Genomic DNA, 26598 nt, shown 5'->3' with positions numbered 1-26598 from the left:
GCATCCGATGTGGTTCTGTTTTGTCTGCTAGAGTATTTCTTTCGGTACAAATATTGCCTGTAACTGGATTTTTGAGTTCACAGCTCCAAAGTCATTCTGCATAGGGGTATGAATGAGTGCCTCCCTGTTTGTTGATGTACCACATGACTGTGGTGTTGTCTGTCCTTATCATCAACTGGCCCTCTTTGAGAAATGGTCTGAATTTTTGCCAGTTTTACTGCCAGCATTTCTTTTAGGTTGATGTGCAGGTGAAGTTGATCCTGGTCCACAATCCTTGCGCATTTGTCCAGCATGTGGCCCCATCCTAGGTCTGAAGGCCTGTTGTGATGGTCTGGCTTGACATCTGAAAAGGGTTGACTGGCATGCCTGAGCCCACCATAGGAACTCCTGTTTTAAGCATGGAATTAGTGGATTTCTGTTTCTAGGCTGTGCCTGTGTTGGGACCATAAATTCTTTAGGTACCACTGTAGTTTTCATATGTAGTCTGGCATGGGACCAAGATTATGCATGATGCCATGAAGCCCAAGGCCTGCAGTACTTCTTGCTGTTACTGTTCAGTTTTGTTAGTGCCAAGAAGTAAAGGAGTTCTTTTGTTTTCTGCAGTTAGGAATGCCATTTGTTTACTGTGTCCAATTCCCAAGAATGTCCTTGTTTGGGATGGTATCAGCCTTGATTTTGTAAATTGACTGTGTATCCCAGTGGTAGCAAGTAAATGACCCTTTGTAAATCTGTTGTCAGCTTGCTTTTGTTGTCCCTTGTAGCAGGCAGTCGTCCAGGTATGGGTAAATTTGAATTCCTGTAGTCTGATTACTGATGCCAGGCATTTTGTGAATACTCTGGGCAGTAGATAAGCCAAAGTGCAATGCTGAGTATTGATAAAGCTCTGATCCTGCAAGAAATCTGAGGTATCTTCTGCAGATTGGTCGAATGGGATAGAGCAGGTATGCCTCCTTGAGATCTAGAGTTACCAGCCAACACTCCTTGCCCAGCATGGGAAGAAGTTGCTGTAGGGTCAGCATTTTGAATTTTGGGATAATGATGTATGTATTTAAGGTGGACAGGTCGAGAATAGGTCTCCAACTTTTTCCTTTCTTGGAACTAGGAATAGTCTGAGTAGAACCTTTCCTTGTTCTGTTGTTGGCACTCTTTCCACAGCTCTCATGTTTGCTAACTGCATTATCTGTTGTAGAGCCTCTGTTTTTGATTTGGAGGTAGATTTGGCATTCCTCTTTGACTGGTAAAGTGTGGAAGTGGAACCGTAACCTTGATCTATGGTTTGTAAAATCCACTTGTCTTTTGTGATATAGTGCCAGTTCTTTGAAAATAAGGTTACGCCTAATGCTATTGTTCCCTGGTAGGCGGTTAGTTAAGTCACTGTGGTGTGTTGTGTAGTGGCAGTGGTTGTGTCTGTGCCTCTGTTGTTACCTTGCCACTGTCATCCTCTGTAGGCACCTCCTCTGGATTGGTTTCTGCCTCTGGAACGCCTATTCCTGCCCTTTGGGATCTTGGAGTCAGGAAAGGACCAATTTTTTTGCAAGGGGCCAGTTCCTTTTTTCCTAAACCTTGGGCAGCATCCATGGAGGGCTCATGATCGTAAAGAGCCAACTAATTTAGTCGAGTCTGTCCGTCAGAAAGACTTTGGATTGTATAGTGTCTATCCTGGCCCCTATGAAATCCAAGATCTGAGTAGGCTGAAGGGAGGATTTCTTGTGGTTGATCTTACACTAGCACCATCTAGGGATCAAGTAGTCCCTGGCTGAACATAGTAGATGCCTGGTGGGGGCGGTTAGGAGCCAGTCATCCAGGTAAGGAAAGACTTGTATTCCCTGAAGCCTCAGGTGGGCCTACAACTGCCATGACCTTGGTGAACACCCTGGGGGCTGTGGTGAGCAAGGGGACCCTGAACTGATAATGGCTGGCTCCCAGCCGAGCGGAAAACCTCCTGGATCGCCTGTCCATTAGAATGTGGTAGTATGCATCCTTGAGGTCTATGAGCACATCCAGTCGTTCTTCTGTAAAAGTGGAGAATGGATTGAATAGTGACCATCCGAACTTTTCTTTGGCGACTGACAGGTTCAGTGTGGACAGGTGAGAATGGCCAAGTCCCCGTCTTTTTGGCACCAAAAGAACCTGGAGTAAAAGCCTGATCCGGACTGCCAGAGGGGCGTGCTGGATAGCTCTTTTCTTGCAGCCTAAGCTGCTCTCTGATTGGGTGACATCGGGAGGCAACGGGAGAGATGTTAGGAATGGAATTGAATAGCCTCTGGATAGATTGAGCACCAGCGATCTGTCATAATTGGACTCCCAATGTGCTAGGTGCTCAGAGAGCGCCCGACTGCCTCCAGAGAGGAACAGACGGGCAACCCTTCAGGGTTGCTGCGCGGGTCGATCGGAAAAAGGTTCCCTTGACCCGAAATTCTTCAGCCCCCCTCTGCCCCTGGGCCGGCGTCCACCCTGTCCTCCTCTGCCTTTGAAGGACGAGGGATCCGGAGCGAAACAGGATTGTTGAGCTTTCCAGAACCACATCTTCCTTTGTCCTCTGGTTCCTGGAGAAAGACCTCTGAGGAGCAGAGAAGCGGATCCCGACGGCAGACGTCTTCCCATCTTTCTCGCTCTGGAAAAGTGTATTGCAGACTGTTTTGCCGAAAAGCGTAGAACAGTCAAAGGCTTCGAAGGACCCTTGAAGGGTTCCAAAAGTCAGAGAGCGGAGCCAGGCCTGTCGACATAAGACAATGCCTGTTCCTCTAGCTGTTCCCTCCGTGGCATGGGAGAGACGCCGCATAGATGTGTTAGTAATCAACTTAAGAGTGACCATTCTAGCAGAGAAGGTCTGTTTGTCCTCGGCCGACATGGACTCTGGGGGTGATCCAGCATATTCTTTGATTAGGTTCCGCTGGGGCTGAATTACATGTGCCATATAGTTCAGTGACCTTACAGAGAAAGTCGCTAAAGCAAACATCCACTTTCCGAGGCGGTCCATCGTCCGAGACTCCTTGTCTGGAGGATGTACCGAGGAACTCTCCTGTGCTAATTCCTTTTTAGTGGCAGCCGCCACCACCATGGCATCCACTGGGGCACCCTTGCTCCAAACTGTCCTGTCCGTGGGAGGGCTGAGGATCCTGTCCAGTCTCTTGGGTATTGGCTCGACAGTGTCCAGTTCCTTCCATGCCCTGGTAGTTATGAAGTCCACCAGGGGATGGGCGGGAGGGGACACCCAAGAGGTAGATGGGCCTGCGTCAAACGCCTCCAGAAACAGACTCATCCGAGGAAGGTTTTTTGGCTGACCACCCCCCTCTAATGCTCAACATTTCCATAATGTCTCCAAAGGAGACGTCTTTGGGGGGTGACCTTGGGGAACCTTCCCCTTCCTCTAAGTCTGTGTCTTCTGTGAAGGACTCGGGTGAGTGCAAGTGCCTCCTCTTGCACTTTCGTTTGTGAGGGACCTCCTTGGGGGGGGGGGGGGGGGCTGTCCGAAGAGGGCTCACCAACAATGCCCTGTTCTTCTACAGGAACCATCTGGGACGTAGGCGCAGGCTGTCCCGGGGGCCAGATGATGGAAGACCGGCCCGTATGACAGGGAATGGCGGATGGATCCGTAGCAAGAACCTGGGGCCTTGAAGCCCTCGAAAGGAACCTCTCCACGACGTCGAATGCAGAGGGTGAACTGCTCTCACTAGGATCCGTAAGCAGTCCCCTCGGATCCGGCGTGTGGATCAGAGCCGGAGATGACCCGATCGGTTCCGAAAGAGTAGTGTGCTCAGACCTCAATGGAGCCGAAGGCCCACTGACCCCACCGGATCAGACGCTCAACTCATGGCCCCGAGAGCTCGGATCCAAAAAAGGATCAGACAGACTCGAGGGTACAGTCGGCGCCAAAGTAGGAAACACTGCCGGCGCTACCCCGGCTCCGAAGCTAGTCAGATCTGACAGCTCCGAACCCTGACAGCGGGTCGGGGAAGGAGCAATGGGGGAGAAAAAAAGGAGTCAAGCTCCCCCCCCGGGGGGGCACTCCCATCTGCAGCTGGGCCTGAAGAAACAGACCTCATCTGGACCATGTCTGCGTCGCATAGACTCCTACTAGACCTGGATGAGGCTGCTGAGGCCGGCCGGGAAGGCTGCCTAGACGACCTCGAAGGTGACTGGATCTCCTCCTCCGGCTCCAGGGAGAAACGTGGAGAATGAAGCCGGGAGGGGGAAGACATGGAGACCTTAAGGGGAGAGGCAAGCTGCTTAGACGGCAGGGCCGATTGAGATGACTCAACCAGCCTCTTGTGGTTATGATGCCTCTCTCTCTCTCCCGCTCCTTGTCCTTCCTATCTTTCTTTCTGCCATCCCTTTCCTCCTGGGTCGAAGAGGGAGGTTGAGTCCCGGCCAGGGGATTGGGAGCGGTAGGTGGAGCAGCCGCAGCTGGCGCTACAGAGGGGGAGGAGGACGAAGGGGAATCAGGGGGCAAAAGGCCCGCAAGGATTAACTTAGTCTTCCTATCCCTCAAAGCCCTGGGGTTGAAGGCTGCACAATGAAGAAAGATGGTCCACACCCAGGCAAATAACGCACAGAGTGTGGCCATCCGCTGGGGACAGCTTATGGCCACACGGAGCATTTAGAAAACGTAGCTTTTGGGCCTTCAGACATTTTGAAGAAAAATTAAAGAACAGGCCCACATGCACACCTTCACACACAGGCAGAGGGGGAGGGGGAATTAACTTTTAACTAGACTAAAACTTTAAAACCACCCAAAAAGTACTAAGGGAGAGAAGGGAACCACACACACAAAGTTCAGAAATTTTTTTTAGCAGAAAAAAAGTGCAAAACACTTTAAACACCACCCACGCTAGGAGCTCGTTCTAAGATGCTTAAAGAAGCCATGGCAAACAAGATCGGAGGACTAGAGAGAGGTAGCAGGGTATTATGGGTAGGGGGAGGAGCTTGGAGCTAGGATTTTTGGCTAGGAAAGCTGCCGGCTCGGATCCGAATCGGATCAGATACCCCACAGTTTGCTGATCAAATGAAGTTAACTACTTCAGATCCATTATACAGGGTATTAATGAAAGACTCCCTGAAGTTGTCCATGCAGTCACAGCAATAGAGTCGAGCAATGTGATGACTGGCATTGCATGATCCAGACTCATGGGATGTCCCACATACTGTCGGAAGTACCAACTGCACAGAGAGATTCTTGATATTTGATAAGGCTGCCACCTGGGATTCTACACCACAAAAAAATGAGGGACAGTCAAGAACATTGCTTATAAACTGCCAGCACTTATCACAATATAAAAACTCAAAAGACTGGACAGGAAAATTAATTTTCCAAGTTTTTAAAAGGAAAGCCTGAGACAGCACCTCAATGCTTGCTGAAATGCAGGTGCTAAAAAGACCACGACAGAAAGGAAAGTGTGAAGCAAGCATTTATAGGAGTTTTATAATTTATTTTGTGGCTGATAACATTTACAAGATAAGGACTGTCATATTTGGCATAGTTTTATTGCAAATGTTAAGTAAATTGGACCATGTACAACCGATTGCTTAACAGACTACATGATTTTCCACCTCAAGTTTTTTTAAAAATACTTCATGGGCAGGGGATCCATAAAATAAATCTTGACCTATGGCAACATGAACGTGTTAAACTGACATCCTCTGGCAGGGTCTGTACCCTCATCTTGGGATGCCTCCTAATTAATGAACCTGAGACAACAGTCAGACACGTTGAGTAATCACATTTACATTTAAATACACTGTCACACACCTGAGCAGATGTCTGCATTCATTTTAAAATATTTTCCTTTAGAGTACCATTACAGAGTTTTTTTCTCTTCAGTTAGATGAGGAACTTGAGCCTGACCGATGCCTAAGCGTTGTCGGTTGAAAGAAGCACAGGCGAACAGGCTGCTACGTCGTGGGCTGGGCCTAAACAAGGCAGACAGTAAGAGTGGAAATCCTTATGAGGTATTTGTTTCCCACAGGTTAAACAATTATTAACTTTTTCTGACATCGGCTGAGGTAAGAAAGAGTCCCCAACGGGTACTTAGCTTTAGAAGTCTTCAAGTAGTATTCGTAGAAGTAATCTCTGGATCCGACCGACCGGCACTTGCGAACAGCTTCTGCTTCTGGGCCACCGGCAAGAAAGACTGAGGAAAATGGCGTCGGTTGATTCCTTTATACCAAGACCAACAGAGATGACGTCGGGTGAAGTGCGACATCAGCGAAGCGGACCCGGACTTTGGAATCCGGCCGACTGAAGGGCTGCCTGACGACAGGACAACCCAGTTGTTATGACTGCAGATGCATCCATGAAGGACATCCCTGTCTTTATAAAAAATGATGTATGGAGGCTTACTGCAAAGAGCGTGAAGCTCCGATATCCTCCTAGCTGAGGTAATAGCAATCAGGAAGGCAGTTTTCCAAGATACATACTTTAAGTAGACTGAAGCTGCAGGCTCAATGGGGGCAGTCAGAGCCTGGAGAACTAGGGTTAAATCCCATGGAGAAACTGCATCTTTAACAGGGGTCTTAACAGGAAAGTTCCTTTCAGGAAGGTCTTGTAAATCTTAGAAGAAGCTAGGGGACCAAAACTGTTTCCAACATGGAAGTAGGAAATAGCTGCCAATTGAACTTTAACAGTAGAAGAACTAGCCCCTTGATGAAAAATATGGGATAGAAAGTCAAGGACTGCTGGGATAGGAGCTGTAAAAGGATCCAAATTCCTATGCTCCACCCAGAGAAACGCTTCCATTTACTCTTGTAGATTTTCCTGGTAGAAGGCTTACGAGTGACCACCAGGATGGCCTTAACTGAGGATGAGATACTGGGAGTCCTAGCCATTAATAGAACTGGCTCAACCAAGCTGAGAGCTTGAGGTTGTCCAGGTCGGGGATTTTCAATCCCAAGGGATGAGAAATCAGATCCGGAATGGGATCTAAGATCCAGGGAGGATGTACTAGATGAGACCATACGCATGGGAACCAGGTTTGGCGAGGCCAAAATGGGGCTATGAGGATAATTCTGCTCCCCAACCGACGAGCTTTCTGCAAGAATTTTGTCATCAACGGAAGAGGAGGATAAGCATAAAGAAGACCGGATGGCTAAGCATGAACCACAGCATCTCTGGGGGCTTCCCCTGGTGGGGGAATTAGAGAGAAGAACTCGCTGCACTTTGTGTTCGAAGGCGATGCGAACAGATCGCAGCAAGGTTGACCTCATCTGAGGAAGAAATGTTCCGCTACTAAGGGGTTCAGAGACCCCCTTGTAAGGTGAGAGGATAGTTCGACTCAACCTGTCCGCTAGAATGTTTGACCGACCAGTTATGTGTGCTCCTATGAGAAAGCGGTTGGTGGATATTGTCCATTCCCACAGTCTCATGGCCTCTCGGCAAAGTGTGTAAGATCTGGTTCCCCCTACTTGTTGATGTACCAGACTACTGACACGTTGTCTGTTTGAATTGCAATAGTCCCTGGAGGAAGAAGGGAATGGAGAGCCTGCTATGATAGCACCACCGCCCTCATCTCCAGGACAGTGATATGCAAAAAGGTCTCTGTGCGAGTCCACGTGCCTTGGACGGATCTGCCCACGCAATGCACCCCTCACCAGAGAGATGCGTCCGTGGTCACACTGACTGGGGTGGAGACATGGAGAAGGGGCGCCCTTCCCAGAGGACCCTGCAATGGAGCCACCAAAGTAGAGATTCCCTGCAAACCCTGCTGAGAGGAATAGGTGTAGACAAGGGATGACGTTGGATGGACAACTGGATCTGTAAGGTCCATTGGAGGATTCTTATGTTAAGCCGTGCGATCGGTGACAAGTTGATGGGCGCTGCCATGAAACCTAGGGCCCTTGGGACCAATTCCACTGGAGGGGCTGATGATCGTAGAAGAGCCAAAACGTGAAGGTTTAGGTTATGGAGTCTGTCCGCCGTCAGAAAGACTTTGGATTGTATAGTGTCTATCCTGGCCCCTATGAAATCCAAGATCTGAGTAGGCTGAAGGGAGGATTTCTTGTGGTTGATCTTACATCTAGCCCACCATCTAGGGATCACGAAGTAGTCCCTGGCTGAACATAGTAGATGCCTGGTGGGGGCGGTTAGGAGCCAGTCGTCCAGGTAAGGAAAGACCTGTATTCCCTGAAGCCTCAGGTGGGCCCCTACAACTGCCATGACCTTGGTGAACGCCCTGGGGGCTGTGGTGAGACGAAGGGCGGGACCCTGAACTGATAATGGCTGGCTCCCAGCCGAAAGCGGAAAAACCTCCTGGATCGCCTGTCCATTAGAATGTGGTAGTATGCATCCTTGAGGTCTATTGAGCACATCCAGTCGTTCTTCTGTAAAAGTGGTAGAATGGATTGAATAGTGGCCATCCAGAACTTTTCTTTGGCGACTGACAGGTTCAGTGTGGACAGGTCGAGAATCGGCCGCAAGTCCCCCGTCTTTTTTGGCACCAAAAAGAACCTGGAGTAAAAGCCTGATCCGGACTGCCAGAGGGGGACGTGCTGGATAGCTCTTTTTCTTAGCAGCTCTCTGATTGGGTGGGACATCGGGGAGGCGCCCCAACCGGGGAGATGATGTTAGGAATGGAATTGAATAGCCTCTGGATAGGATTCGGAGCACACAGCGATCTGTCATAATTGACTCCCAATGTGCTAGGTGCTCAGAGAAGCGCCCCCTCGACTGCCTCCAGAGAGGAACAGTCGGGCAACCCTTCAGGGTTGCTGCGCGGGTCGATCGGAAAAAGGTTCCCGTGACCCGAAATTCTTCAGCCCCCCTCTGCCCCTGGGCCGGCGTCCAGCCTGTCCTCCTCTGCCTTTGAAGGACGAGGGATCCGGAGCGAAACAGGATTGTTGAGCTTTCCAGAACCACATCTTCCTTTGTCCTCTGGTTCCTGGAGAAGGACCTCTGAGGAGCAGAGAAGCGGATCCCGACGGCAGACGTCTTCCCATCTTTCTCGCTCTGGAAAAGTGTATTGCAGACTGTTTTACCGAAAAGCGTAGAACAGTCAAAAGGGGCGTTCGCAAAGGACGCCTTGAAGGGTTCCGCAAAGTCGCAGAGACGGAGCCAGGCCTGTCGACATAAGACAATGCCTGTTCCTCTAGCTGCTCCCTCCGTGGCATGGGAGAGACGCCGCATAGATGTGTTAGTAATCAACTTAAGAGTGACCATTCTAGCAGAGAAGGTCCGTTTGTCCTCGGCCGACATGGACTCTAGGGGTGATCCAGCATATTCTTTGATTAGGTTCCGCTGGAGCTGAATTACATGTGCCATATAGTTCAGTGACCTTACAGAGAAAGTCGCTGAAGCAAACATCCACTTTCCGAGGCGGTCCATCGTCCGAGACTCCTTGTCTGGAGGATGTACCGAGGAACTCTCCTGTGCTAATTCCTTTTTAGTGGCAGCCGCCACCACCATGGCATCCACTGGGGCACCCTTGCTCCAAACTGTCCTGTCCGTGGGAGGGCTGAGGATCCTGTCCAGTCTCTTGGGTATTGGCTCGACAGTGTCCAGTTCCTTCCATGCCCTGGTAGTTATGAAGTCCACCAGGGGATGGGCGGGAGGGGACACCCAAGAGGTAGATGGGCCTGCGTCAAACGCCTCCAGAAACAGACTCATCCGAGGAAGGTTTTTTGGCTGACCACCCCCCTCTAATGCTCAACATTTCCATAATGTCTCCAAAGGAGACGTCTTTGGGGGGTGACCTTGGGGAACCTTCCCCTTCCTCTAAGTCTGTGTCTTCTGTGAAGGACTCGGGTGAGTGCAAGTGCCTCCTCTTGCACTTTCGTTTGTGAGGGACCTCCTTGGGGGCTGTCCGAAGAGGGCTCACCAACAATGTCCTGTTCTTCTACAGGAACCATCTGGGACGTAGGCGCAGGCTGTCCCTGGGGCCAGATGATGGAAGACAGGCCCGTATGACAGGGAATGGCGGATGGATCCGTAGCAAGAACCTGGGTCCTTGAAGCCCTCGAAAGGAACCTCTCCACGACGTCGAATGCAGAGGGTGAACTGCTCTCACTAGGATCCGAAAGCAGTCCCCTCGGATCCGGCGTGCGGATCAGAGCTGGAGATGACCCGATCGGTTCCGAAAGAGTAGTGTGCTCAGACCTCAATGGAGCCGAAGGCCCACTGACCCCTCCGGATCTGACGCTCAACTCATGGCCCCGAGAACTCGGATCCAAAAACGGATCTGACAGACTCAAGGGTACAGTCGGCGCCGAAATAGGAAACACTGCCGACGCCACCCCGGCTCCGAAGCTAGTCAGATCTGACAGCTCCGAACCCTGACAGCGGGTTGGGGAAGGAGCAATGGGGGAGAAAAAAAGGAGTCAAGCTCCCCCCCCCGGGGGGTGGGGGGGCATTCCCATCTGCAGCTGGGCCTGAAGAAACAGACATCATCTGGACCATGTCTGCGTCGCATAGACTCCTACTAGACCTGGATGAGGCTGCTGAGGCCGGCCGGGAAGGCTGCCTAGATGACCTCGAAGGTGACTGGATCTCCTCCTCCGGCTCCAGGGAGAAACGTGGAGAATGAAGCCGGGAGGGGGAAGACCTGGAGACCTTAAGGGGAGAGGCAAGCTGCTTAGACGGCAGGGCCGATTGAGATGACTCAACCAGCCTCTTGTGGTTATGATGCCTCTCTCTCTCCCGCTCCTTGTCCTTCCTATCTTTCTTTCTGCCATCCCTTTCCTCCTGGGTCGAAGAGGGAGGTTGAGTCCCGGCCAGGGGATTGGGAGCGGTAGGTGGAGCAGCCGCAGCTGGCGCTACAGAGAGGGAGGAGGACGAAGTGGAATCAGGGGGCAAAAGGCCTGCAAGGATTAACTTAGTCTTCCTATCCCTCAAAGCCCTGGGGTTGAAGGCTGCACAATGAAGAAAGATGGTCCACACCCAGGCAAATAACGCACCGAGTGTGGCCATCCGCTGGGGACAGCTTATGGCCACACTTGGAGCATTTAGAAAACATAGTTTTTGGGCCTTCAGACATTTTGAAGAAAAAGAAAAGAACAGGCCCACATGCACACCTTCACACACAGGCAGAGGGGGAGGGGGAATTAACTTTTAACTAGACTAAAACTTTAAAACCACCCAAAAAGTACTAAGGGAGAGAAGGGAACCACACACACAAAGTTCAGAAATTTTTTTTAGCAGAAAAAAGTGCAAAACACTTTAAACACCACTCACGCTAGGAGCTCGTTCTAAGATGCTTAAAGAAGCCATGGCAAACAAGATCTGAGGACTAGAGAGAGGTAGCAGGGTATTATGGGTAGGGGGAGGAGCTTGGAGCTAGGATTTTTGGCTAGGAAAGCTTCCGTCTCGGATCCGAATCGGATCAGATACCCCACAGGTTGCTGATCAAATGAAGTTAACTACTTCAGATCCATTATACAGGGTATTAATGAAAGACTCCCTGAAGTTGTCCATGCAGTCACAGCAATAGAGTCGAGCAACGTGATGACTGGCATTGCATGATCCAGACTCATGGGATGTCCCACATACTGTCGGAAGTACCAACTGCACAGAGAGATTCTTGATGATATTTGATAAGGCTGCCACCTGGGATTCTACACCACAAAAAAATGAGGGACAGTCAAGAACATTGCTTATAAACTGCCAGCACTTATCACAATATAAAAACTCAAAAGACTGGACAGGAAAATTAATTTTCCAAGTTTTTAAAAGGAAAGCCTGAGACAGCACATCAATGCTTGCTGAAATGCAGGTGCTAAAAAGACCACGACAGAAAGGAAAGTGTGAAGCAAGCATTTATAGGAGTTTTATAATTTATTTTGTGGCTGATAACATTTACAAGATAAGGACTGTCATATTTGGCATAGTTTTATTGCAAATGTTAAGTAAATTGGACCATGTACAACCGATTGCTTAACAGACTACATGATTTTCCACCTCAAGTTTTTTTAAAAATACTTCATGGGCAGGGGATCCATAAAATAAATCTTGACCTATGGCAACATGAACGTGTTAAACTGACATCCTCTGGCAGGGTCTGTACACTCATCTTGGGATGCCTCCTAATTAATGAACCTGAGACAACAGTCAGACACGTTGAGTAATCACATTTACATTTAAATACACTGTCACACACCTGAGCAGATGTCTGCATTCATTTTAAAATATTTTCCTTTAGAGTACCATTACAGAGTTCCCCTTTTTTCTCCTTCAGTTAGATGAGGAACTTGAGCCTGATAACTTATACATGAAACTGATAAGTGACAGTTTTGAAGTTGAAGAGTTTGTGCTGTATACAATTTTTTCCCATAAGCTACTTTCTAGATTCTAGATAGTAGATTCTACTCTCCAGATCAATTTGAAGTGTTTAAGTGGCACAAACCAGTTTAGATTCTTTCTCGGGGCTCCTACTCATCTGAGACTGTTTCTTTTCCTGAGGTGTGATGCCCAACATCCATGGCTGGTCTGGTCTACACTGCTGCAGATTTCTAATAAAAGCTATGGCACACTGAAGTGGGGGTGGGGGGTGCAAGGACTGGCCTGTTGCGTGCAAAGTAGGCAGTACCAATGAGACTAAAGAAACAAGCATTTAGGGCCAAGGCATCTATGTTCTCTATTTTTAAGGAGTGGCCACGAAGGAATACTGGATATGGAGATGGTGTCCCAGGCGTCCACCATAGGACTATAAATGCCCTCATGCACAAGGAATGAGAGTACTGCTCTCATCCTTGGTTACCACAAACCTGGTGCTGTTAAACCTCTTCAGACCTGGTACTCCAAATCTAAGGCGTCTCCAGGGAGGCTGCAATGACAAACTTAGTTTTGCTGCTGCTTCTTATGTGTACTTGTCCACATACTTCTACCTCCTAGGCAGTATGTCTCAAACGTGTGCTTACATGCCTAAAGACATTAAGTCCTAGTGGAACAAGGTCTCCAACCCTTGCTTACTCAAACAGCTTTCGGACAGCTAGCTTCCTTGGCCTCAAACATCCTGCAAAAATTACTACATATACAACACCATTCAATGTTGTGATTGTGCCCTAAACAGAAAGCAGATTCACTGTGATTACCGTTATAAAGAACTTGCCTATAAAAAGCAAACTTATTAATCTTGGGTAGAATAACCTTAATCCAAAAATTACTCAAAGGTAAACAGATACAAAAACAGGGTCCTCAACAGGGTTCTTCTTCCCTAGCTCTACAGGAGCAGCACAAATGCTGTGCATAAAGTACCACTGCAAGAAGAAACTAAACATGGAATGAGTGGATGTCTCCTTTACACTAGATATGTGATGTCCCAGGTAGTTTATGCCCACCAGAAAGTACAGTTGTGTACACTTACCATAAATGTAGATGTTAGAGAGTATTCACTGTTGTAGTAATTACATTTGAGTAATCTGCTGGCAGGTTGCCCTCAGTCTGCCTGATTAATAAAGTCTTGGGTCCTACGTCGGTTGCTGTCCCTTCTTCCATGACGTCAAGTCGTAAGGGGTATAAAACATGCAGCTGACGCCATCACATCAGTTTTTCTTGCCCCAGATGTCAGGTGCCCTCCAAATGGGGAGCCAAATATTTAAGCAATTAAACGCACAAAAATATACCTCCAAACAAAAGCAAATACACCAAAGGGGCTTCTAAGCATAGTAAAGAAAGAAGAGGTATAGTAAGAGAAAAAAACGGGGTTGAAGGGAGGGTAACCAGGACTGCAACAGTGAATACACTAACATCTACATTTATGGTAAGTGTACACAACTGTACTATGTTCTTCGTGTTTCACTGTTGCAGTCATTACATTTGGGTAGATTCCCAAAGATATGGTTGGGAGGGTGGATTTATACAGCATTAGGACCAGCTATAAGGCCCCTGCAGGACAGCAGAAGCAAAGCCAGCTCTGGATTTAGAGAAGAAAGGAAATGGTAATGTTTGGTGAACGTATTAACTGAGCTCCAGGCAGCAGCTTCTGGTATGTCTCTGGTAGGAACACCTTTGAGAAAGGCTGTTTAAGTAGATGCAGCCCTGGTGGAATGAGATCTGATCCCTTGGGGGATAGTTTTACCATATTTAGCAGAAACTAATACAATGGATTATCCATTTGGAAAAGGTCTGCTTTGAAATAGCCTGTCCCTCTGCCCCTGCAGCAAATGCCACCAGTAGTTCAGATTTTCTTTGAGATTTTGCCCTGTTCAAGTAAAAGCGAAGTTGTCTGTGTACATCCAATGAATGCAGAAACCGTTCCTCCTTGTCTTGTGGATTGGGAAAGAAAGTTGGCAAATGAATGGTCTGATTAAAGACCCACACTGGATACCACCTTAGGCATGAATGATGGATTGGTCCCGAGAGGCACCCTGTCAGCATGAAAAATAATAAAAGGCTCCACTGCCATAAGAGCCTGTAATTCAGAAATCCTTCTAGCTGAAGTGACTGCTAAAAGGAAAGCTGTTTTCCCGGAGAGAAATTTTAAGTCTGCAGTAGCAGCTAGCTCGAAAGGAGGGAGAGTGAGTTTTTCCAATACAAAATTGAGGTCCCAGGTAGGGGTTGGCGCTCTCCAGATGTTCTTAAGTTTTTGGCCCCTCTGAGATACTGCTTTAGCTGAGGATGAGAGAAGAGGGGAGGTTCTGTGTTGTAATAAGCTGAAATGGCTGAGGCATGGATTTTTATGGAAGAAAAGGACAGACCCTTGTGAAGCATCTCAGTTAAATATTGTAAATTTTGAGGAATATTGGGCACTGTTGTGCTTATCCCTTGTGATCGATTCCAGGCTCAGAATCTTTTCCATTTGTCAGCATAAGATTTTCTAGTACTAGGCCTTCTTTCCTCCAAAATGACATCCATCACAGGTTTGCTGAGGGATGCCAAGGGTGAATTTAGGCGATTAGACATGCTGCAAAATTCAAAGTTTGGAGCGGAGTGTGCAAAATTTGGTTGTTCTGCTGAGACAGTAAGTAAGGTGTCTGAGGCAGGTGCCAAGGTGGAAGTTGCGACACATTGCACAGGAGTGGGTACCAGTGTTGGCGAGGCCAGTCTGGAGCAACCAAAATGATTTTTGCTTTGTCCTGTTTGACATTTAGTACAATGTTGGAGAGCAGAGGCAGAGGAGGAAAAGCATAGATTTCCAGCTGAATGACAGCATCCACTTTCCAGGCTTTTTGGTGCTGAGTTCTTGTGCAAAACTTGTCCGAATGATAGCTCTGGGATGAGGCAAAAAGATCTTTGTCTGGACTCCCCCATTTGCGTGCCAACATGTTGAAAAACCGTGGTTCCAGTTTCCACTCGTGTGGGTCCATGAAATTTCTGCTTAGTCTGTCTGCCAAAGTATTCAGCTTTCCTAGCAGGAACTGAGCTTGTAGTTGAATTTGATAGGTCAAGGCGGTGTTCCACAATGCCACGGCTAGTCTGCAAAGGGGGTAGGTTTGTGCACCCCCTCCCCCTGCTTATGTACCACATAACTGTGGTGTTGTCAGTCTATCAGTAATTGTCCTAGATGTAAGTAGTCCTTGAAGGCTGTCAATGCATTCTATACAGCTAGCATCTCTTTTTGATTGATATGAAGGTGCATTTGATTTGGGCTCCATTTGCCCTGAATGCACTTCCCTGCCAGATGAGCCCCCCCAAACAGACTGATGCGTCTGCAGTTAGGGTTTGGGCGGCAGGGCATGGAGTGAATGTCAGTCTCTTACTTTGGTGGCAGGCCTCTTGTCCACCATAGGAATACTAGTTGCAGGCAAGGAATGATAGGAATCATTGTTTCCAGGCTGTGACAATGTTGACTCCATAAACGTAAATACCACTAAGTTTCCTCATGAGCAGTCTCGCATATGGAATTAGAAGAATGCAGGAGGCCATGAACCCCATGGCTTGCAGAATTTGTCTTACAGATATAGCAGGGCATTTATGGCCACCTGTTTGAAGTAAGTTACCAAATGAATTTGCTTTTCTGCCGTAAGGTAAGACATCTGGGGAGCTGTATTTAAGCTTGCACCCAGGAATGTAATTTGAGAAGGTACAACTTGTGATTTCTTTTCGTTTATGGTGGGCCCTAGACAAGTTAGAACCCTTTTTAGAAATGCCAGATGCTTTAGAAGAATGTCCTTGTTTACTGCCTGAATTAGACAATCGTCCAGGTATGGATATATTTGAATATTTCCTTGCCTGCAAAACGCAATTACTGGAGCCAGGCACTTTTTGAAGACCCTGGGCGCAGTAGATAAGCTAAAGGGCAGTGCAGAGAACTGGTACTGCAAGTAGCCTGCTTTGAAGTGGACGTATCTTCTGCAAGATTCCCTGATTGGAATATGCAGGTAAACCTCTTAAGTAGAGAGTTACCAGCCAGGCATCTTTGCCTAACATAGGAAGTAACTGCTGAGTCAGCATCTTGAATTTTGGAATGTCCAGAAATGCGTTTAGAGTAGATAAGCCCAGAATTGGATGCAACGATGGTCTTTTCTGGGTACCAGGAAAAGTCTTGAATAGAAACCTTGTCCCTTTTCCTCTTCTGGTACTGGGTGAATAGTCCTCATGTTCATGAGGGACAGAACTTGTTTCTGGGCCTCAGCCCACTGATTTGGGGGCAGGTCTAGCCATCCCTTTGGGATTGGTAACGTGTGGAAATGAAATCTGTATTCCTGGGATACTATATTTAAAACCCATTCGTCCTGGGTTATAAGTTGCCTGTTTCTTGCATGAAGTGCCAGTTTTCCCCCCAAAGGGGCGGCTAAAAAGTAAGTTACTTGGTGAGTGAAGAGGTAAGTCAATGAGACTGTTTACCATAGGGAAGTGCCTTGTTGTTTCCAGATTTGGAGGTGGAGGCATCCCATTGTTTTGTTCTAAAAGTTCCTTGTGACTGAAACCTGGAGCCTTTGCAATGTATGGGTTTGACTTGAGTGGCTCTTGAAGGAACTGGAAAGGACCAGTTCTTAGTGGACCAGTGCCTAAAAAATGTTCGAGGTTGCACTTGTAAGAAATCTTTCACAGTTTGCATCGATTTAGCTTTATCTTCCATCTTTTTTAAAACTTCTTCAGCCTTATTACCAAAGAGACGGTCCTGTTGTAAAGGAGCATCAAACAATTTTGCTTTAACATGATCATAGTTTGCTCTTTGAGCAAAGCATGCCTTTTTAGCACAGACCCAGTTACAGCAGCCCTGCAAGAGGCCTCCAAAGAATCAAAACCACATTGCAAAGTTTTGTTTTCCAACTTGTTCAGCTGAATGCAATAAATCCTGTAAATCCTTATTTTCCACACAGTCAGAAATTAACATTTTCTGTTTAAGCAGTCCCATGATATGCTGTTGATATTTAAGCATATAAAATTGACAGTTTAAAGCCCTGATTGCCAAGGTTACTGAAGTGTAAACCTTCTTACTCCATCTATCCAGCGCCCTGGAATCTTTATCAGAAGGTGTAGGGTTTTTAGCAGTAGAGGCCTTAATGCCCTTGGGACCATGAGAAACTGTTTCAGGATCTGCAATAGGATTTTTGAAAAGGAATTTGTGGCAGTCGGGAACCCTCTGGTATCTGTCTGGCTTACAAGGAGCCGGAGGCAGAGAATCAGGAGCCATACTAGATTCTGAAAAATCAACAAAAATGTCTACAACAGGAGGTATACCCAAAGGCCTATGCTGAGGAAGAATTAGAAAATCCCAAAGTCTCTTTTTAGATTCAGAGAAATCCTGACTTTCCCAGTGGAAATGTTCCCTTAAGGTATGCAAAGTTTCCCCCAAAAGAAAGATCCTCAGGGGGAGAAGCAGAAGGAATGGAATTTTCTGCATCAGAGTCCTCATAAATAGGTATAGACAAATGATGTTCATTAGAGTCAGAAGAAATAGAGTCCTGTTCAGAAGATTCATAATCAATGTCTTGCCTAAGCCTCTTAGGAGGAGGGGGTTGGCTATCCCTGAACAGAGTAATTAAATCTTCAGCCACTTTGATCATTTGTTTTTTTAGGCATAGGGGCCTGCACATGTGGCCCTGGCGTCGGTTTTGTAGACATAGATTTAGATTTTGGCTTTCGTTCTGAAGAAGGCGTCGGTCTAATATACAAATCTGTAGACCTGAAAACACCCTCAGGAGCTGGTGCCTGCACAGCTCCGAATAGGTCTCAGTAGAGGCCTACGAATCAGAAGTAGCGGGTATCAGGGGCTGCGAAAGCACCTCACTTAGTACTGGCCAACTGGCGACTGGCTTAGGAGAAGCATCGTTGTCAGTTTTGGACCTCGATGGTCTGTCTTTATCTTTGCTAAAAGACGACATTTTTGGATAAATAAATAGTGAGCCAAAATATTTAAAAGCAAAAATATACAGCTGTTTAATAGTGCATTGATTAAAGTTAGCACAAAACCGACAGCATGGTACATTGTGGTCAGGGCCTACGCAAGGAATACAGTACAAATGAAAATCCTTATGTAGCATTTGCTTCCCACAAGTAATGCAATTATTAACTTTTACTGACATCGGTAAGGAGCAAGAAAAAGTTTCCCAAACGAGGTACTTAGCTTTTAGTTGAAGACTTTGGTTCTGAAACATGAAAACGAAAATTTCAGGAGTCGGATGATCGGCGCTTGCGAAAATACAGTTTTGTACCTACCATAAATGTAGATGTTCGAGTTTAAACACTGCTGCAGTCATTACACTTGGGTTATCCTGCCATCAGGCGGTCTTCGCAGTCGGCCAGAGTTCCAAAGTCTTGGTCCGGCGTCGGTTGCTGTTGCCTCCTCCCGGACGTCAGTGCGACAGGGGTATACAAGATGCAGCAGACACCATTTTCTTCAGTTTTTCTTGCCCCAGATGTCAGGTGGCCCCAAATAGGTAGGCAATTCAAATTGCTAGTAAAAGATGCAAAAGAAAAGCAAACAACAATTTTTAGTTACCAGCAAATACTCCCCATAGGAATAAAGGATAGATGCCCTAGATAAATACCAGAAAGTAAGAGGGGAAGGAGGGAGGGTAACCTGGACTGCAACAGTGTCTACACTCTAACATCTACATTTATGGTAGGTACAAAACTGTACTATGTTCATCGTGTTACACTGCTGCAGTCATTACACTTGGGTGTAATCCCAAAGCTGAGGTAGGGATGTTGGATCTATAAGGCATTAGGGGTGCCTATAAGGCCCTGCAGTACAGCAGTGGTGAAGCCAGCTCTGGATATGGAGTACAAAGGCAAATGGTAATGTTTGGTGAATGTATGCACAGAACTCCATGTTGCTGCTTCCAAAATATCCTTGGTAGGTGGTACTCTGAGGTAGGCAGTTGAAGTGGCTGTTGCCCTGGTGAAGTGAGATCTAATGCTGCTAGGTACAGGTATCCCATGGTGGGTACAGCAGAAACGTATACAGTGTCCTATCCATTTTGAAATAGTCTGTTTTGAAATGGCTTTTCCCTGTGCTCCTGCAGCGTATGCTACCAAAAGTTGCTCAGATTTCCTGAAAACTTTGGTTTTGTCCAAGTAGAAGCGTAACTGTATGTGAATGTCCAAAGAATGTAGTAGTCTCTCCCCTTTGTTGTGTGGTTTTGGATAAAAAGTTGGCAAGTGAATAGTTTGGTTTAGAGCCACACTTAATACCACCTTTGGCATAAACGTAGGGTTAGTTCTTAAAGACACCCTGTCCTAGTAGATGAGGAAAGGTTCCACTGCCATTAGTGCCTGTAATTCTGACACTCATCATGCGGATGTTATTGCCAGTAGTAGGGCAGTTTTCCAAGAGATGCATTCTAATTCTGCTGTGTTAGCTGGCTCAAAAGGAGTGAAGGTTAATTTTTCCAAAACAAAGTTGAGGTCCCAAGTAGGTGTAGGTGCTCTACGGGGCGGTCTTATGTTTTTAGCCCCTCTGGGGTACTGTTTGAGCAAAGGATTAGAAAAAATTGGTGGATCAGTGTTGTAATGAGCAGAGGCGTGGATCTTGATGGATGAAAAAGAGAGCCCCTTGTCCAGCATCTCAGTTAAGTATTGAAGTATCGGAGGAATGTTAGGGACAAGAAGGTCAAGGCTGTGCGCTTGGTTCCAGGCACAGAATATTTTCCATTTATCCGAGTATGCTTTCCTGGTGCTAGGCCTTCTGGAGAGAGGCATTGCTTGCTTGCACCTAGATTTAAGGTCTTAAGCTGGCTGTGAAGTATCTGATTGTTGTGCTGTGTTAGCAACTGTGGGATTTGAGGCAAAATAGAAGGTGGTTCTTGTGCTAAGTTCTTTAAGATTGGGTACCCGTGCTGGCGTGGCCAGTATGGTGCAATCAGGATAATTTTTGGCTCTTCCTGCCTGGCTTTTATGAGTACCTTTGGAAGGAGAGGTAAAGGAGGGAAAGTGCAAACTTGTAGTTTTTTCCAGCTGAATGAGAGGGCATCCACTTTCCATGCTTGTGGATGGTAGGACCTTGTGCAGAATTTCTGTAATTGGCAATTCTTTCGGGAAGCAAAGTGATCTATGTCCGGGCTCCACCATTTTTGTGTTATCATTCTGAATATTTGTGGGTTCAGTTCCCATTTGTGTGGGTCCATAATGTTTCTGCTTAGGTCGTCTGCCAGTGTGTTTTTCTCTCCTGGCAGGAATTGTGCTTGCAGATGAACTTGGTAATTTAGAGCGGTGTTCCACAAGGTCATGGCTTGTCAGCAGAAGGGGTAGGAGTGTGTGCCCCCTTGCTTATGTACCACATAACTGTGGTGTTGTCTGTCTTTAGTAGTAATTGTCCTGGATGCAGTAGGTCCTTGAAAGCTATAACAGCATTTTGTACAGCTAGCATCTCTTTTTGCTTGATGTGGAGATGCCTTTGCTCTGTGGGCCACTCGCCCTGGATACATTTTCCTGCCATGTGTGCTCCCCAGGCGTAATCCGATGCATCTGCTGTCAGTGTCTGCCTGGCTGTGGGTGGAGTGAAAGGCTGTCCCTTGTTGAGGCAACAAGCTTGTTCCCACCATCGAAACTCCTGTTGTAGGCAAGGGATTAGTGGTATAACTGTTTCCAAATTTTTACAGTGTTGAGACCATGCATTCTTTAGGTACCATTGTAGTTTCCTCATATGCAGTCTGGCATATGGAATTGGTAGTATGCAAGATACCATGTAGCCTAAGGCCTGCAGAATTTTTCTTGCAGTGAGTTGGGTCTTTGTTGCCATTAATTGAAAATATTGAGTCAGTTGTACTTGCTTGTCTGGCGTGAGAAGCCATCTGGGCCGTTGTGTTCAAGCTGGCACCCAGGAATATTATCTGTTATGAGGGCACTAGTTTTTATTTCATTTTGTTTACTGTGTACCCCAGGCAACTTACCATTTTTTACGTATGCCAGATGCTTAAGTAGAATGTCCTTGCTTTCTGCTTGAATCAGGCAGTCGTCCAGGTACAGATAAATTTGAATTCCTTTTTGCCTGCAAAATGCAATTACTGGTGCCAGGCACTTTGTGAAGACCCTGGGCGCAGTAGATAAGCCAAAGGGCAGTGCAGAGAATTGATAGTGCATTGAACCAGCTAGAAATCTGAGGTATCTTCTGCAGTTTTGTCTGATAGGGACATGCAGGTATGCCTCTGAGGTCCAAAGTCACGAGCCAAGCTTTCTTGCCCAGCATGGGAAGAAGCTGCTGTAGTGTCAACATCTTGAATTTCAGAACATCCAGGTAAGTGTTTAGTAAAGAAAGGTCCAGAATGGGTCTCCAGGCTCTGTCCTTTCTGGGAACCAAAAAGAGTCTTGAGTAAAATCCTTGTCCTTGTTCCTGTGGTGGTACCTGTTGAATAGCTTTCATGTCCATGAGTGTTGTAATTTGTTTTTGAGCCTCTGCCCACTGATTTGGTGGCAGATTTGGCATTTGTTTTAGCCTTGGCAGGGTCTGAAAATGGAACCTGTAACCTTGAGATACAATGTTGAACACCGATTTGTCTTTGGTGATGCAATGCCAGTTGTGATAGAAAAGCGCCAGTTTTCCTCCTTGGGGCGGCTGCCAAGAGAGAGATGTTTGGCAGCTGCAGTGGAAAGTGATTGAGGTTGTTTTTTATAAGGTCGAGGCCTGTCTTCCCCTTCTTTCTGGCCTGGTGTACCCCACTGTCGAGGCCTGCAAGGGCCTTGTTTCTGACCTATACCTCTTGGACGTGTGTATCTGCCCCTTTGAGGTCTGTGACTGGAAAGGACCAATTCTTTGTTGGCCAATTTCTGCTAAAACGAGGAGGCTGAAACTATAAGAAATCTTTCACTGTTTGCATAGATTTTGCCTTATCCTCCATCTTCTTTAATACCTCTTCTGCCTTAACTCCAAACAGCACATCCCGCTGCAAAGGTGCATCCAATAATTTGACCTTAACATGATCTGGTAACGTATGTTCTTTTAACCAAGCGTGCCTTCTAATGACAGAGCCTGTAAATGCCGCTCTACAGGAGGCCTCTAAGGAATCAAAACCACACTGCAAAGTATGTTTACCCACTTGTTCAGCTGCATGCAATAAATCCTGCATTTCTTTTAGGTTTGGAGGATCTGAATCTGGAAGCATCTTTTGTTTCAACTGAGACATCAAAAATTGCTGATCTTTGAGCATATGAAACTGGCAATTCAAGGCTCTCACTGCTGAAGTAGCAGACGTATATACCTTCTTTCCCCGTACGTCTAATGCTCTGGAATCTCTGTCAGAGGGAACTGGGTTTTTTGCTGATGAGGCCTTAATCCCTTTGGGTCCCTGAGAAATAGTTTCAGGGTCAGCAACAGGGCTTTTGTACAGAAATTTGTGAGAGTCAGGGACTCTGTAATATCTATCAGGCTTAACTGGGGCTGGGGGTAAGGAGTCGGGGTTTAAAATGGATTCAGTGTACACATCATCCACAATATCTACAACTGGCAGGATAGCAAGGGGTCTGTGTTGAGGAAATAAAAGCAAGTCTCTGAACCTTTTCTTGAATTCTGAGTAATCCTGGCCTTCCCAATGGAAATGTTCCCTCATGGTATGTAAGGTCTCCCCAAAGGAGTAATCCTCAAGCGGAGAGGCTGATGGAATTGATTCCTCAGCATCAGAATCCTCATAAGGGGGGTAAAGAATATCCTAGGTCTGAGGAAGAGTCTGATGAAATGGACACCTGGTCAGAAGATTCATAGTCTGCATCCTGTCTGGGCCTTTTATCAGGAGGGGGATGGGACCCCCTGATCAGGGTGATTAGGTCCTCGGCCATTTTTAGCATTTGTTTCTTAGGCATGGAAGCCTGTCCTAGAGAGAGTTGTGCCCGTTTCTCTGCTTTTAAGGGGGGCTTAGACTTAGCAGAGGGTTTAATGGTTAACTGGGTAGGTCTGAAAACACCCTCTGTAGCTGTGGATTGTTCAGCTACTTCGGTTCCCTCTGTAGGGTTAGGATCGGTAAGCTGAAGCCCTAGAGCGTTCGAAGGCCCAGCCAACTCACGTGGGAGTCGGAGGTGGTCTGTAGTTCTGTGGAAGCAGTCATCAGGGGCTGCGTACGCGCCTCGCTGAAAACCGGCTACCGGCCTAGAAGAGGCCTCGTCAGTTTTGGGCCTCTGATGCCTATCCTTGTCCTTTTTATGCATTGCGGTAGTCGGGATTTCAAACGGCATGGTGTAATTGAATTTTCTGCCAAAATAATGTCAGGCAAAATCAAACCAACGTTTAATAGTGCGCTTGTTAAACCTAGCACAAAACCGACCACCAGTAATGTCGTGGTCAGCGCCTAGGCATGGAATACAACAGGAGTGGAAATCCTTATGAGGTATTTGCTTCCCACAAGAAATACAGTTATTAACTTTTACTGACATCGGTCTGAGGCAAGAAAAAGTTTCCCCAATGGGGTACTTAGCTTTTTTAGAAGACTTCGGTTCAGGATTCAGAATGAAAATTTCAGGAGCTGGCCGACCGGCAATTGCGAACTGCTTCTGCTTTGGGCACCGTGCGGCAAATAAGACTGAAGAAAATGGCATTGGCTGCATCTTATATACCCCTGTTGCACTGACGTCAGGGAGGAGGCGGCAGCAACCGACACCGGACCAAGACTTTGGAACTCTGGCTGACTGCACATCCGCCTGACGGCAGGATAACCCAAGTGTAATGACTGCAGCAGTGTAACACGATGACCATCTGCTTCGGGCACGGCAAGAAAGACTTATGTAATGGCGTCAGCTGCATGTTTTATACCCCTGACGTCAGGGAAGAAGGGACAGCAACTGACGCAGGACCCAAGACTTTGTTAATCAGGCCGACTGAGGGCAACCTGCCAGCAGATTACCCAAATGTAATGACTGCAACATTGAAATACGAAGAACATCCCAAGTGTGATGACTGCAACAGTGAAAAACAAAGAACATAAGGAAACAGTACATGAGTCAAGTCCCCTGCCGTGAGTTGTCAATCACATCAGGTAACAGTCCAAATTATCCTTAGCACTTTGACAGCTAGGGAAGTTAGATGTGAATGGGGAATGGGAGATGAGGCGTAGTAGTACAATTCAGGCTTCACAAGACTGCAACTTAGCCATTTTAAAAAGCAGCAGTAATAAGCACTTTGAATGTCTGTTCTGTGGCATTTGCACTTTAAGTAGTCATTGAATGCCATGAAATGTTACGTAAAACAGACTACAGTGTATGCATAGTAAATCAATGGAGTGACAGGAGCTTTACAAAGAAAGAGGCCTGCGTGATGCAATTCTTTACAGACAAGCACTGCATTGCAGGATACCTACAGGCAAACTAAACCATCAGGATTCACTTCAAGATGCTAGACCACTTGTGTTCAGACTCAAATTATATATAAAAATCTGTAAATAGTCCCAGAGTGGTGGTAAAATGTAGGAAACACCAAACCATGATCAATAAACATGTTTCTGTTTCGAGTCCCTGGGTACGGTTATCCTTTAAGGTATCTCTGACTGACAGACAGCTGTTTGACTCGAGACTAAATTCTCTCTCATCAGTTTCACAGTTTCACAAAAAGGACATGACCTTGGGGCAAAATCCAAACAAAGTCGGTTATCTCTGGTAGGGTCATACCTAGGGGATGAGAGGGTTTTGTTAGAATAAGCCAGATCTTTCTCTCTGACTGGACATGGACAACCATTTCATAGAGGAAGGACTACATTTTCTTCAACTGAAGTTAACCTAAAGCAAATGACAGGAAATGCACTGAAGATGAAGTACCCATTTAGCTGGTCACAATATGCTCTTAAGCAAGTTTCAATAACTTAAAGTTACATCGGAGACAGGTTTCAGGGGTATGTGCACTTGATATTTGGACATCAGTGCATCTCACACCCAAGTACAGTAACCAAAGGTCTCATGGGGGAACCATTAGACATCAGTAGGACACCTATAGCTATTTGCACTCCCCTTAAATTCCATGCATACCTATACACTCTGCACCTTTACGTCTTGCAGTACACAATTAGCCTACTCCCCTAGTCACCAGAAGGATCAAGTGCTCGAAAGGGGCAGCATACAGCCTTTGTTCCAACACTAACAGTTACTTGTTCCCAAATGTACAGCATAAAACTTCCAGAGCTCTTAAGAGTTTTATTTATAGAGTTTAAATGCTCACAGCCTAGTAAGCTGCGACTTACTCCCACACAAATGTGATGCAAATGACATTCCTTCTGGGAAAGGTTTCTGACAGTTTACTTGTTAGTGACTTCTGGGAGCACAGACTTAAAGGGAAGAAAAATAAAAACAAACTTAAGTACCGAGCATTACACAGCTAAATACAGTAACCATGTAAATACAGTAACCATTTCGACCTGAAGCTCTTCCTGGAAATGATTAAATGACTTAAATAAAAACAGTAACCATTCACTGTGTGTAGCAAAGAACTACAGATGGTGTAAATTCTTCTCTTCACTATAGCTGAATTTCCAGCCAGTGGTGTTAATGCAGGGAGATGAACCAGTGCTATTCTGAGGACTTCTGACTTCTCCTGACATCCGGCTGGAAGAGGACATCTGCCTGAGAAAGCTATTCCAATATAATAAATTACAAAGAAGCACAATCTTTTCAGTGTCTAAAAACTCTCAGTACACAGGGAAGACTAAAGAGAAAACTGAAATGCTTCAGGGGTAGGAAAAAAAAAACACAAGAAACTCGCATCTGCAAGACAAAGTCTTGCCCTGGTGTTCTTTCTACATTACAGACAACAAATTTTGAGCTAGGACAGGTAAGCAGATTTTTCAAGCCGTGGTGCTCCTGCAAGAGGCTGGAGAACAGTTGTGCAATTAACTGCCCTGACCATCTAAAACTCAAGCAGAATGTCTCCTTGTACACAAAATACAGGGTATTCAAAGACAACTTACCTGCCCCTACTAGCTATTGTGCTATCGCCATTTTGTTCCATTTGTGATTCCTTTGAAGTGTAAGAACTAGCAGGTTCTTGATGCCCTATTACTGGGCCTGTATGCCTTTGTGTTTGAGGACTTCTTGTATTTGATCCACTATCACTTAGGGGTGAAGAGTTGACTAAACAAGAGTCCGATGAGCGATCTGTAGTGGACGAACGAGGATGTGGTTTTACATGGTTCCTAAAATAAACCAATAATTCAAATGATCAGCCATTGCCCATCAATATCTCAGAGAAACAATTTGTCTGCTTTACTTGAAGCTCAACTGTTAAACTCCATAAGCAAGCTTACTATACATGAATGTTTACATCTAAATCACAGTATGACAGCACAATACTTAGACCTCAAAGCATTATTCTGTTA

The 26598-nt window shown here is 46.4% G+C and overlaps 1 protein-coding gene across 1 annotated transcript in view; it reads right to left on the bottom strand.

Annotated features, from left to right (window-relative positions):
* Positions 1 to 26598, bottom strand: part of LARP4 (La ribonucleoprotein 4) — a gene marked incomplete in the record, with an annotated part of 1458174 nt that overhangs the window by 436007 nt on the left and 995569 nt on the right. Inside the window, 1 exon segment of the mRNA XM_044083476.1 lies at positions 26191 to 26415. Coding sequence (XP_043939411.1) covers positions 26191 to 26415 — 225 coding nt within the window.

Source organism: Protopterus annectens, chromosome 9.part0 (genome assembly GCF_019279795.1).
Source record: "Protopterus annectens isolate FY-2018-M chromosome 9.part0, PAN1.0, whole genome shotgun sequence".
Classification (NCBI taxonomy): Eukaryota; Metazoa; Chordata; order Ceratodontiformes; family Protopteridae; genus Protopterus; species Protopterus annectens.
Note: the sequence above shows the minus strand (reverse complement) of the source record. Positions and strands in the feature narration are given on the sequence as shown.